This window comes from Bacillus rossius, chromosome 7 (genome assembly GCF_032445375.1).
Source record: "Bacillus rossius redtenbacheri isolate Brsri chromosome 7, Brsri_v3, whole genome shotgun sequence".
Lineage (NCBI taxonomy): Eukaryota > Metazoa > Arthropoda > Insecta > Phasmatodea > Bacillidae > Bacillus > Bacillus rossius.
Window position 1 is genome coordinate 42,553,247 of NC_086335.1, and position 12,714 is coordinate 42,565,960.

General features: G+C 39.5%; 1 protein-coding gene across 7 annotated transcripts in view; it reads right to left on the reverse strand.

Moving 5' to 3' along the window:
- The window catches only part of LOC134533915 (dynein axonemal heavy chain 7), a 139,982-nt gene that overhangs the window by 79,365 nt on the left and 47,903 nt on the right, over nucleotides 1-12,714 (reverse strand). For all 7 annotated transcript variants that reach the window (XM_063371704.1, XM_063371705.1, XM_063371706.1 and 4 more), the window contains 6 exons: nucleotides 11,941-12,110; nucleotides 9,616-9,895; nucleotides 3,990-4,229; nucleotides 3,257-3,422; nucleotides 1,371-1,594; nucleotides 202-336 (listed from right to left, as the gene is read on the reverse strand). In XM_063371704.1, the coding sequence (XP_063227774.1) occupies nucleotides 202-336; nucleotides 1,371-1,594; nucleotides 3,257-3,422; nucleotides 3,990-4,229; nucleotides 9,616-9,895; nucleotides 11,941-12,110 (1,215 nt within the window). The remainder of the gene's footprint in view (nucleotides 1-201; nucleotides 337-1,370; nucleotides 1,595-3,256; nucleotides 3,423-3,989; nucleotides 4,230-9,615; nucleotides 9,896-11,940; nucleotides 12,111-12,714) is intronic.

Sequence of the window (12,714 nt, forward strand, 5' to 3'; positions counted from 1 at the left end):
AATACATATGACCCATCAAACACTTTGATGTTATATTTCATAAATTGTTTCTTCAATGCAAAAATGACAATATACTCTGAAACCTAACAGTTTAAAATTAAGTTCTGTATTATTAGTCATTAGTCTAATATATTCTTTTATTTATTTAATCATATAGCAATGCTTGTGTGCATTGAAAAATTAAATTCCTCGGGCATATACCTTGAGTGCAGAAGACTTCCCTGACAGTGGCAGGCCCACCAGCATGAAGCCATGCCTGACGATCATCATCTCGTACGTCTGGATAACTTTCAGTCTGAATGTCTCCACAGGCTGGATTTTCAATTCAGCGCATATCTGAAATGCAGTCAAGTCAAAAGCTGTGGATGTGCCTGCACTAGCAAACATTGGCTCACGCTCACATGATTACTAAGCTGAACTGATTTATGGAACATTATTTATGATATCAGGAGAAATAGTTTTATAATGCAGAATCACAACTTAAACATAAAATCCAACTACCTAATTTTCTTGTTTGAGAAATGCAGAGAAACCCTGCTGCCATACAAAAATAAATGTTCAATAGTATCAACATTTTTGTGAGTGATATTACAAATTATATATAAAAAATTTTATCTAATTTATTACACAAATAGTTTAATTTTTAAATTAAAAAAAAAAAAAATCAAAAGTCCCTATGTAGAGTCTTATAGGTGTTCAGCACTCCCAGTAACTTATATTTCCATTGTGTATTATTTCTAGATGGTTTGTTTCGACCAATTATGACGGCACTAGAGCCCCATACAAAAATAATAATCTCTTGTTCTTTGTATTAATTTTTTTACTAACTCAAAAAAATTTAAACAATCGTCTAGTTAGATTCATGGCAGTTCATCCTAAGCTGGGTTTTTGGTGCATGAACTACCAGAAATATCCCACCTTGTAAGGAGCTAAATCTTCTGTACTCTACACTGATCTGACTTCTTCAAAAAAGTACTTGCAGGTAGCTGGAGAAAATATGTTGAAGAACTATTTCTTATACTTAAATAAAAGATTTAAAAAATTGCTAATTTTCCAATTTCATGCTACATAGTCCACAAAACAAAAGTTTTGTTTTATAAGAAAATTCAGTCAGTAGATTTTAACGTGTTCACAGACAATGAGCAAAACTTATTAAGATTTCTATGCAAATTTTGGGTTCACAGTAGCCCTAAATATAATTCTTTCAATTGGTCATTCATTAATTGATAATTCATTCGTTCGGTCATTCATTCATTCATTCATTCATTCATTAAACTACAAACATTAAATTGTTTTGCTGTGGAGGCATGAAACTGCTAGAACTGAATCATATATGCGAGTAAAGAAAAGTGTGTAAGTGAGCAGTTCACCTCCAGCATGGCACCCATGAGGAGGTCATACGAGATGGTGGGCAGCTTGGTGCCAGGAAACAGGTCGGAGATGATGCCCTCGAAGAGAGGGACGTCGTGGCTGAGGAACTTGGGCAGGTTCACGTCCACGATGGAGCGCAGCAGGAGGATGTCCTCCTTCTCGTCCGGGAACTTGAGCTTCATGTTGCCGGCGGCCGCCAGCACCGTCTTCACGGCCCTCATGCCTGCGCGAGAGCGGTCGCAGCGGTGGATCGGTCACTCGCTCAGGGCTTACATCTTATCCACACCTCTGTCATTCAGGGGCGTAGCCAGGGGGGGTTTTAGGGGTTCAAACCCCCCCCCCCAACCCCTTAGCACCAAATCATTAATTAATTTCTTATTAATCACTCAAACAAATTTCATATTAAAATTAATAAAATATTTTCGATTACAATATTTAAATTTAAGTACCGAAAACCGAAAACTGCTAAAATAGCACTATTTAACACCTTAAAATCCAAATTTTCCCGGGGGAGGACCCCCGGACCCTCCGCTTTAATAGGGGGAGGGGGGAGGGGCATGCTTCTTAACACCCCCCATGCACAAATCCTGACTACGCCACTGCTGTCATTGAGATGATGAGGGGTGATGTGAGAATGAGCTCCAATGGAATAAATGGGCGGGAGAATCAGGGGAACTCTCAAGATTACTCGCAGGCTCACTGGAACATGTGCCGCTTATCACCACTTTTGAGAAATCTGGTTTCAACTCGCCCAGCAACAGAACCTGGATTGCCTCGAAGGCAGTTGAGCGATCCGGCCCATCAACCACTGTGGCCCCTCGCAGTGATACAGTTGTCGCAGTTGTCACGAGCAAAGGGTGTGAACGTTCCTTGCCATTCCCGTGAGGCGTAAATGGCCAACGCATTTAGCAATGACACAGCTTGAATACTGGTCCGGGTGGACAGACGATAAAAAATACATTTCCACAAAGACTACAGGTGTGACAAAAGATTTAGGATCTTTCTATGTTAGTTTTCAGTGGCAATGATCACTGAGGTAACAGACATGAGGCGAAAGTCATGGATATAATCTCAACCCCTATGGTGCAGACTCAACACTTAAGTTCACTGAAGCCTATTGTAATCATGGCTCTCCCATAATTTTAAACTTCTGTGGATATTTATGTAAACCAAATTTGAAATTTTTAATTTTTCGCATTAGTATGCTTCAATAGTTACACCCAGAATACCCAACACTAAAAGAATGGTGTTTCGTTGTCCGAGAAACTGCAATGTTTACTGGATAACACTGCACAATTATGTGTTGATGCATCTGCCAATTCCATTTTGCTAAAACAGGAATAGGTGTAAACATGTCCAACACAGATATCACAAGCACATGATATGGCAATAGATATTTCTTCAAACTTGACAAATAAATATATAAAGTGAGATTAAACAATAACATTGCACAGCTCCTGAAACATTTTTCTAAAAAATGTACATGCACTCGTAAAGTATGACACTTAACTGATGAGAAGGCAAACTCAGAACATACACAAAATACTTTTATACAATGAATTGTTTTGTTGAAAATCATCTAAGAGTGTAAGAAAATATATGTAGCTGAGCACCATAAATTTCCTATCAAGATATGTTAGCTACTTAAACTGCACTACTAATTTAATTTATACGATTATAGTCATCATTCTGTATAATTTTTTTGTTACCTAAACAAAAGTATGCAAAGTTTATGTCAAAATGTTAACGTGGTTCTCCATAGGAAAAAAGACGGTTTGTCAATTACATAGGTATTTAGTATGTGCGAACACCACAGAATGGTAAAATTTGTTTCACATTGAAACTGAACAAGTTTGTTGCTGTCACGTTGAACAGAGAAACCTACCATAGTCATAGTGGCATTGAGATGACAGTTGCTCCGAGCATAATCTGTATGTGGTCACGATTTTGACAGATAGATTTCTGGCATCCACAAAGCCGTAGGAATAGAGAGAGATCTCGCCGATCAAGGCGTAATCAGGAACCATCATTGCCACTGTGCGGAACAGCACCTGCAAACAATAATTTTTTTAGTTGCAAGTATTAATAATATTAAACATATAAGTAATCTATAAACAAAACTGAATCAATTAATCTGTACAAATTATTTTCTCTAAATAAATTCCTCTGTCTCTGTACACCAACTCTTACAGTAGCACTTTTTGATTTTTCAGATAGGGTGAAAGATATAAAGTGTTAGAATTTTCTCAGATGGATAAAAAATTAGTCCCGGTTTTCATTTGGCCCACTGGTATCATTTTTCGAGGTGATGTTTTTTCCACATTTTCATCCGTGTGGAATCTTTCATGTCACTCCATGATTCGCCCAACCAGAATATGGCATTTTTAGATCATTTTCTAGCTTCTCACACAATCTATGCTTTTAATGGTGCATTAGGTCGACTCTGATAATACGGAAGTTCGGTTAGTCAAGACGCTTGTTAAGATCAACTAAAACTTTTGAAAACAATAAATAACGTTAGATTAAGTTTCTTTACGTACATTTTTCTGCCCTCATAACAATGTCCCGCGATGTCACTTGCCTCTGGCAGAATGCCATCTGGACAAGTTATACCATACCTTGAGGTTGTCGGGCAGCTCGGAGCGACCGGCGTAGCCCGGGTTCATGGTGATGCAGACGTAGCAGGCCGGGTTCAGCACCAGCTCCGTGCCCTCGAACACGAACGTCTTGACGCCGGCCTGCACGGCCTGGATGATGCACAGGATCTGCTGCGCGACCACCGACAGCACCTCCACGTCGATGCGGTTGAACTCGTCGAAGCAGGACCACGCCCCGGACGAGGCCAGGCCCTTGAAGAACTGCAACAAACATGCTTCAAGTGTGTACTACATAATTTTTACTTCCTCATAAAAGTAGTCACATAATCGATAGGGCTGTGCGAATGTGACTTTTTCAATGCAAATCAAATGTGAATCAAATAATTGCAAATATTTGCGAATAGCGAATAATTTGCGAATATTTTCTAATTAAGTTCTAAGTATAAATCTGAATAATTACAGTCAAAATTTGGCATATTATAAATTGTTGTTTAAAAGAGGAATGTTCTTTAGCTTTATATACATTTTTATTACTCAAGTAACATGTAAATTTTTATGTCTCTTCTAATGGTTTAGTAATAAAACACAGTCAGTGATATAGAAATGTCTTTATCAAAAACCAAGCCTACACCTTGCCATCCACATTACGTAAATTGCAGTGCAAAAAGACCAATTTCTTTACATGTTCTGGATCCAGGCATTGCCTCTTGGAAGTGACAATGTTCCCAGAAGCAGAAAAACAATGTTCTGAACTTCACTTCTTCTTCTGAAAATTAAAAACTGCAAAAAAAGTTTATGAAAGTAAACAGATCTTCGATGTATCGCTTTATTTTCCGCAATAAACAGTCAAGCGATTACCAATCTACAGGAAAGCTTCACTATAAAGAACATGAAGGGACCAAAAAATAGTTGAGTTTGTTATACTGAAGTTCTTTATACTGAAACATAAGCATTGTTATAAATATGTATACCGATAAACACATGAAACACCTTAAGTGTACTAAGGTTCAGTATTTCAGTCATTAGTCTATGGCCGCTTGAAGAACCTGTTCACATTGATGCTTTGTCTATGGTCAGGAGACACATTGTAGGCAGAGCTGCCAACCTCAAATCACACCCATCAGTAATGACAATTATATGAAAAAGGTACGCGTAAATCATGCTCAATAAATATTTCCTAAGGAATTATGACACACCCAAGATAAAACAAAGACAATAATATGCAAAAAAAAAAATGAAAAATGTAGGCCTATGAATACAATGAAAATTAATGAATCGAAGAAAAAAAACTAATTGAACAATACAATCATCTGAATATGTAAGAAATATCAATAATTTTACAGGAAATTTTCAACCTTCAATTCGAAGTATTCAAAGTTATACTTTTGAACAATTGTCTTTTTATTTGCTTCTTTTATCCTGGTTGGATAAGAACTGTCTGATAAACAAACAACAGAAGACAAACAAAAGAACTTGTAAACAATAACTATGCGTTCGTTACTTTCCTTTCTTCAGATGTAGCGAAAAAACTACGATATGGATTTATTGCTCGTCATGACTATAAAATGTTCCGCATGTTTCTTTAATTCAATGTGCCCTCTACAGTCATCCCTTCCACCACGTGCAATAGAAAAGTCACACGTACATACATTACAAAACGTGTGGTGTTCCAAAACATTTGAAGACAACAAGCATGGCCATTCTTTTGAATAGTTAGGTCTTAGGTCGAAAGTTTTGAAGAATTGCGTTCTTTTTTTTCTACCCCAGATACACTGTCACACGCTTCATTTCTACAACCGGCACTGAAGATCGAAGATCACAACACTATTGAAAAAAGGAAAAAAAATTTCACGTTTGTAGACACGACAAAAACACTATGGTGAAAAAAATGACTTCAAAAAATAAATTAAAACAACACAGGTTAGCCAAAGTACCGTACAAAAATTATCGTGATGTAAGTAGCCAAAAAAACGAAAAGTCCGAGAATATGTACTAGTTGTATCGTACAACGGACGTAATACCATTCCATTGTTATTTCAAAACACGAGAATTAATCTACTCATTTCGACAGTACATGCGCACACACACTAGTTCCGTTATTGTTTTTGTTTACGTACACGCTGTTACGTTTGAATAAGAAAATTAAAAATAAAGTACAAGTTTTTGGATCGTAATTTTTTTCAAAAATTGCCTCAAGGTTGTTCGTTCAAGTGAATATTTTTGTTTCAGGAAAAAACGGACCGTCGTAAAATTCGTTAAGATGAAATAAAATTCAAGGTTATTATATACGTTTTTGGCGGGACCAAACAATGAGTTCGGTTAAGTGAAGTGTTTGTTTAACTGAAGTTCGTTGTACTGGTGCTTTCCTGTATATATCGAAGAGTTTATAACGGTTCGTTAATAACAAAAATAAAAAGATTTTCAAGCGTCGATTGTAGTGTTTGTTTTATTCCTTCAAATTAGGATGCACAGAACAATCCAGAACACTTTCAGTGGTTCATTCACTCGTTTCATTCGTACATTCACCTGACGAGAAATCCTCGCAGCCCGGGCGATGAAAATTGATAAAATAACGTCGGTTAAGTCCTTCAGTAATGTTTTACTGCAAGTACACGAAGATGGTGCGACCTGGAACAGGGCCGCACCCAGCGAAAACGAATCTCGCTCCGAGCCAAAACGCCTACGAAGGTGGCCGCAATTTCTAATTAAGTTATATCCGAAACGAAATATATAAAAAATTAGGTTGATTTAATGATAGGCCTGACTCCGACCACCAACGTGAAATTTCTATTAGTACATTACATTATAATTTAGTGAGAAGCCACCGAACGCGACCTACTCGTCCAGCGTTCGACAGACGACTGGTAAAGTCCTGCCACACTCTCCTCCACGCAGGGAGTAGACGTCACATGACCTCACCGACCAATCACACGCACGCTCATTCACTCTTACAGATGCAAGCCAATCACAGAACGAGTTACAATACATGAGAAAACCTTTTACACACAGAACACTGGGCTTCCCCTGATCTATCTCTTTTCAATTTCACATCGAAATCGGGGACTTCCATTCTCGGTCTCTCTCCCACACCGTGAGACAGCAGTTATCACTCAGTTCCCACGCAGGGGGGGAATTACCGTCTTTATCTCGGTTGGCGGGGAAGCACTGTTCCTTTCTCACTCCCACTTACAGGCCTCTCATGCCTCTCTTTCTAACCATCACACCAGCCCACACACAGTCCCGTGATTTATAATTATATTACAACACGTTAATAAAATTTAAGAACAATAATTATAATACGAATTACTTTACAAAATTAAACTTATTGAGAAAAACCTGAATAAGTAGGCCTAAACACGTAAAAATCTAGTACAGCGGCTCATTTGTGAACAATTACATAAAAAATAGTAGTTATTAAAATTGTCTAATAAAATACAAAAAATCTTCTTCAAAACATAGCAAGTAAAAAATATCAACCATAAAATATATAACAAACGGTAAAATATCATTAGAAAGACTTTAAGAAATATTTACATGCATAAAAATAGTTTAAAAGAAAAATTATTTAATTAGGAGGGCAGGGTTCTGCAACATTACAAGTTGTTTATTACAACTGCTCGTAAGCAGGGTCAATATTCCGTTCTCAGAGTCTTTTCGAATCAATGTGTCAAGGCAAAATAATTTTTAATGAATTTTGTTTATCGTGTCTTCTTAATTTTATCTAATTATTTACGTAACATTTTCGGTAGTTTAAAAAGCGATTGCGCTGAAGCAATTCTAGCAACACAATTCTCTGGCCATGGGCTGCTCTGCTGACCAAAACCACAAACGGACACGTTTTCTTTTTTGCTGTAGCCATGATGGCAGCTGTGTTTACTTTTCTATCTTAAAAAAAAAATTCTCTAGATTTGTATTAGTAAAATTAATAGAATGGTGACCAAAGAGTATGTGTGCATTAGTTTTTAAGGGTTATTTATGAAAGCTGATGCGCTGGCATTGTTTTAAATAGTTTTACACTTTCATATGGCACATGGCTCGCCCAAAAATTGTGCTAAGGACAATCGGATATAATAAATTAATTATGCTACACATCACGTAAAGTTTGCAGTAAAATCGTAAGCATTAATGATAATTTTCATGCTACATTGGCTTTAATTGTTCTCAGTATGCCCATTTACCTAACCTAAAATTTGATGTGAGTAAAGGTCCGCTTACAGTTTTTTTTCTTCCATTAAGTCTCTCGGGAAAATGATTTCTCGAGGTTCGACATATTATTGTTTCACACGTTTTGTCAAACAAAAGTTATATTTTAATACATTCAAAACCTTTCGAATATGTGAAATTTTCAAATACCTAATATGGTTTCGAATGTGAATCAAATCAAATATTTGATTCGCACGAATATTTGCAATTTCGAGTAATGCACACACCTAATAATCGAACATTTTTCCTTTCGAGAGTCAATCTACCATTTTTAACTCAAACAAAAAACTATATCGACTTTAAGATCAATCACACATTTTATCATTAGTTTCTCTAAAAGAAAGTATTTACTTGCTAAAAGTGATATAACAGTGGTGCATTAGTTCATTTAAAAAGTATACAAACTCCACAGCACTGCTCAGCAGATTTTGTACGTAGGCTACTTTGGTCGAACTTGGTTTATTCTTAGCTGCTTTGATCTTAAGAAAGCAAAATGTATTCTTGTGAAAATTTGCTGCCATCTCATAAAAAAAACACGTAACTGTATTTTAATAGTGTGAAGCAAAATTATTTGACAACAGTTCTAAAGAGGTAACAGAACTCAGCTTTAATTTTGTCTTGCCAAATGAGCGTGACACATTACCAAACATGCTCACCAAGCACTCTGTAGTATTACAGTGAAAGTCCGTTGTAGCAAATAAGGTCTATAACGTAAAGTCCGCTATAATGATAATTGCCATCAGCACCATCAGTTTTGCATATGCTGCATAGGATAAAAATTTAGGAAATAACGAATGCAGCGTGGGCTCATTTTCGCTATAGCGATAGATTACACACCTGTAATTTTGCTCTAAAACAATGAGAAAACATCTACAATTTCCTTAATAAATGAAAAACAGCTTCGCACAATTCCACACGTCCGGCAAATGAAACAACGCACATGATGTGGCCGTTTTGGCAACACCGCACAAGGTGAGGCCCCACAGCGAGCATAGCTTGCCTTGTGGCAACGAAAGCAATACAGGGCCCCGCTGCGAGCATTACTTAATTAGAATCACGCCGACTGTAGCCCGTAAATGAGCATAACTCATCTCACACTTGCATCGCCATGTAAACAAACAGCTGTGCGCTTAGCCACGATGTGCGTGACGGCCTTATCACGGCCACGCTGTCTCATATTTCAGTCAGCAAGTGCTGATATAACTTAAAAATGTTATTTTAGTAAGTTTTATGTATATTTCCTTTACTTTTGTTGTGAATTTCCATAGTAAAAACAAGCGAGAAAATAATATATTTTAAAAGTGCTACAAAAATAAGATTTTTTTTAAATTTTGGCTGTAACGAAAATTTGCTATAACATAAACTTTTGGCGCCGTTATAAATTTACATTATAACGGAATTTACTGTATAATAAAAAAAAAACAGTTGATATAAATGAGCAAACCTTGCCCATGGCTTTGTAGTCGAGCCCGTCCGAGCAGTTGAACACGATGCACTGCACCGCGATGGCCTTGGCCAGGTCCTTGGTGGTCTCCGTCTTGCCGGTGCCCGCGGGGCCCTCGGGAGCCCCGTTCAGGTGCAGGTGGTAGGCGCTGATGAGCGTGCGGTAGCAGCGGTCCGTGAGCGGAGTGATGACCAGCCGCGGCGAGTTGCCCAGGTACTCGTAGAAGTACGGCACCGTCGCGTTGATGATCTGCACCACCGCATCGTCTTCCCAGTAGTACCTGCCACGGCAGGAAATCCAACAGCAATTATTGTGTTGAGCACGTTCAGTAGAATGGTTTGGGATCTCGTGTACAAAGGATTATTAACTAGTACAATTTAGAAACAATCTAATAACCAGATATATTTAACTGGCGAGCAAGCTCCAGCCTACATAATATGGCTAGAAAAAACTTGGACTAAAGTGGATGTCATTATGTTTTAAATTCAAGCTCAAGAAAAAATATCAGTTAGCAAGGGACTACTACTACCCCTTGTATTGTAGTCTGTCAAAAAAGTCATATTAAATTTTAAGAGGAAAGTGTTAGATGATATTTAGCAGTCTAAATAGGCGATTAATTGTGCCCATACTTGATTTGACTAGATTACAGTATTTACCCTAAAATACTGCAAACCTGAATGTAATGCAACCCAAAACTTTTTGATTACGAAAATTATGAATAATACTTTTGGGGTAAAAATCACAATTCAAACAACACATTGAAATTAAAAATGATTTAAATTGGTAAATTTTTTCCCATATTTACTAACAGCATTTCTGGTGCCACATTCTGTCAGTAAAAGGATTTGCCTGACCTGTTATGAAACAGAAAAAAAAAAAAAAAAAAAACCAGCAATTATAAGGAAAAGAACTTTGTGGCTGTAGTTCATAATCCATTTGTCAGAGAGCAAAGAATCCTGTTACCCGTGCTGTACACAAGAGTGGACTAACATGGCATAAGTGAAGCAGTTCACAAGCAGATTGTGTAGTTTTTCAAACAAAGCGGACGTTCAGGAGGCAGTAATCACCTGCGATCTAAAATGGCTCAAGTGATGCAGTTACCAGGCAGAGCATGTGGGTTTTGCAACTAAGCTGTTCCAACGCTGTAAATTCGTATCTTAGATCCTCTTGATACAAGTTTGCAATTATAACATTATAATGGAACTCTTACTTTTAGGTTTAGCATATTTAGTAAAAACCATCGCACTATGATATTGTTACATTCGCGCTTGGCTGCAGTGCTTGGCGTCACCGCGCTCGATGGCCTGTCTGCGCCCCAATCCACCCGCATCCTCTCCCTGGTATCTCGTGTCATACTATCTCGCAACATCCTGACCTACGCAGCGCGCACCTGCCTCAGATCCAGTTACTTAAAAGAGGCCGCACTGCGGAATAAAAGGACTCAGACATGTTTATCGGCGCGTTTTGTGTAGGAACCCGATGCTTGTTGCGTTTATCGGCATTCTTTGAGCAGCCGCCGCGTCCTTCAACAGGACTCACGACGTGTTTCTGGGATTTTCGACGGCGAAGGTCGCGTGATATCTCGAAGACATTCCTGATTGTTCTGGACGGGAACCCAAGGACTATATAAGGAGGTTGGGCCGACCTTCGAGTCAGTCAGAGATAGTGGAGTTCGGAGTGTTCAGTCGGGAGTTCTCCCGCGGCGGAGTTTCCGGGCGATAGTGCCGCGGGTGCGGCAGAGTGGCGAAGTCCTTGGACGAAGGTTCCAGGGCAGGGAGTGAGTGAGTTCAGTGGAGTCGGGAGTTTTCCCGCGGCGGAGTTTCCGGGCGATAGAGTCGTGGGCGCGGCGGAGTCCCGAGTGAAGTTGCAAGCGAGGCGTCGAGCGGATCCTCGGCGAAGGGGGAAGTGCGTCGGGCGGCGGCGGAGTGTGGCGACGGAGTCCCGCGGCGGAGACCCACGAGGGGTGCTGTGGCGAGAGTTGCGCCAGAGGTGCGGCCCTGTGAGGTGTGTGGAACGAGTGACTGGGGAATAGACATTTCTTTAAGTGTAGTTAATTATTTGCCATCTTAGAAGATTAATTGTAAGTGACATAAGTAGTGGAAATACATAAAACTGTGTGTGTGATAAAAAATCTTTAACTGGGATATCCTTTACGAACCTGCAGTAAATCGTTACAATATAGTAGGTAAAACATGATGAGATCAAAGTTTTAGATTACTGATTCTGACTATTAAATATTATAATGACCACCCAATAACTGGATGACTTCAAACATGAAACATCCGAGACTGCAGGACGAACGGCGGATGTGGTCCGCGCGGTCACCTGAGCTGGGCCAGCCACTTGAAGTCGGCGGCCGTGTCGACGCCCTTGGCGTGCAGCTCCTCCACTATGTCCTTGGCGTGCACGTCGAGGACGACCAGCGCTCCCAGCGTGATGCGCGCCTGAGCGCTCAGGTGGCCCCTCACCAGCGACACCGTCTCGCTCAGCTGGTGCTGCAAGCACGAGGCCGGCCAAGGTGCGTCGAAACGCTCGCGGCGCTCAATTCATGCTCTACCATGCAGTGGCGTGCCCAGGATTTTGCTCTGGGGGGGGGGGGGGGGGGTCAGGCAGAAGGCCAGGGCCTTTCCGGGGGGGGCCTGGGGGTCATCCCCCGGGAAAATTTTTGAAAAATACGTATTCAATATTGCTGATTAAGGCTATCTAAAAAATACTGTTTAATTAAACATTTATGCTTGTGTCATTGAATTTATTTTAATATCATACTAAATATTTATTTTTTTCATTTTATGAATTTAATATTAAAATATTTTTAGCCCTGGGGGGGGGGGGGGGGGTCCGGTCCAGCTCGTCCCCCCCCCCCCCCCCCTAGGCGTGCCCCTGCTACCATGACAGCATGGCCGTAAACAACCAGATGAAGCACCGATACCACTTTGGGCTGACACCATCCAATAGAACTACAGTCTAAAAGTTCGGGACATTAGGAACCACTGCCTTGCCGGATCAGCGATTTTGCCGGAATGCCAAGACCAAATGTGAAACGGTTGGTTCAATGTAAAATATAACCTGCAAGAAAACAGGAAACACTGTGCTGAAATA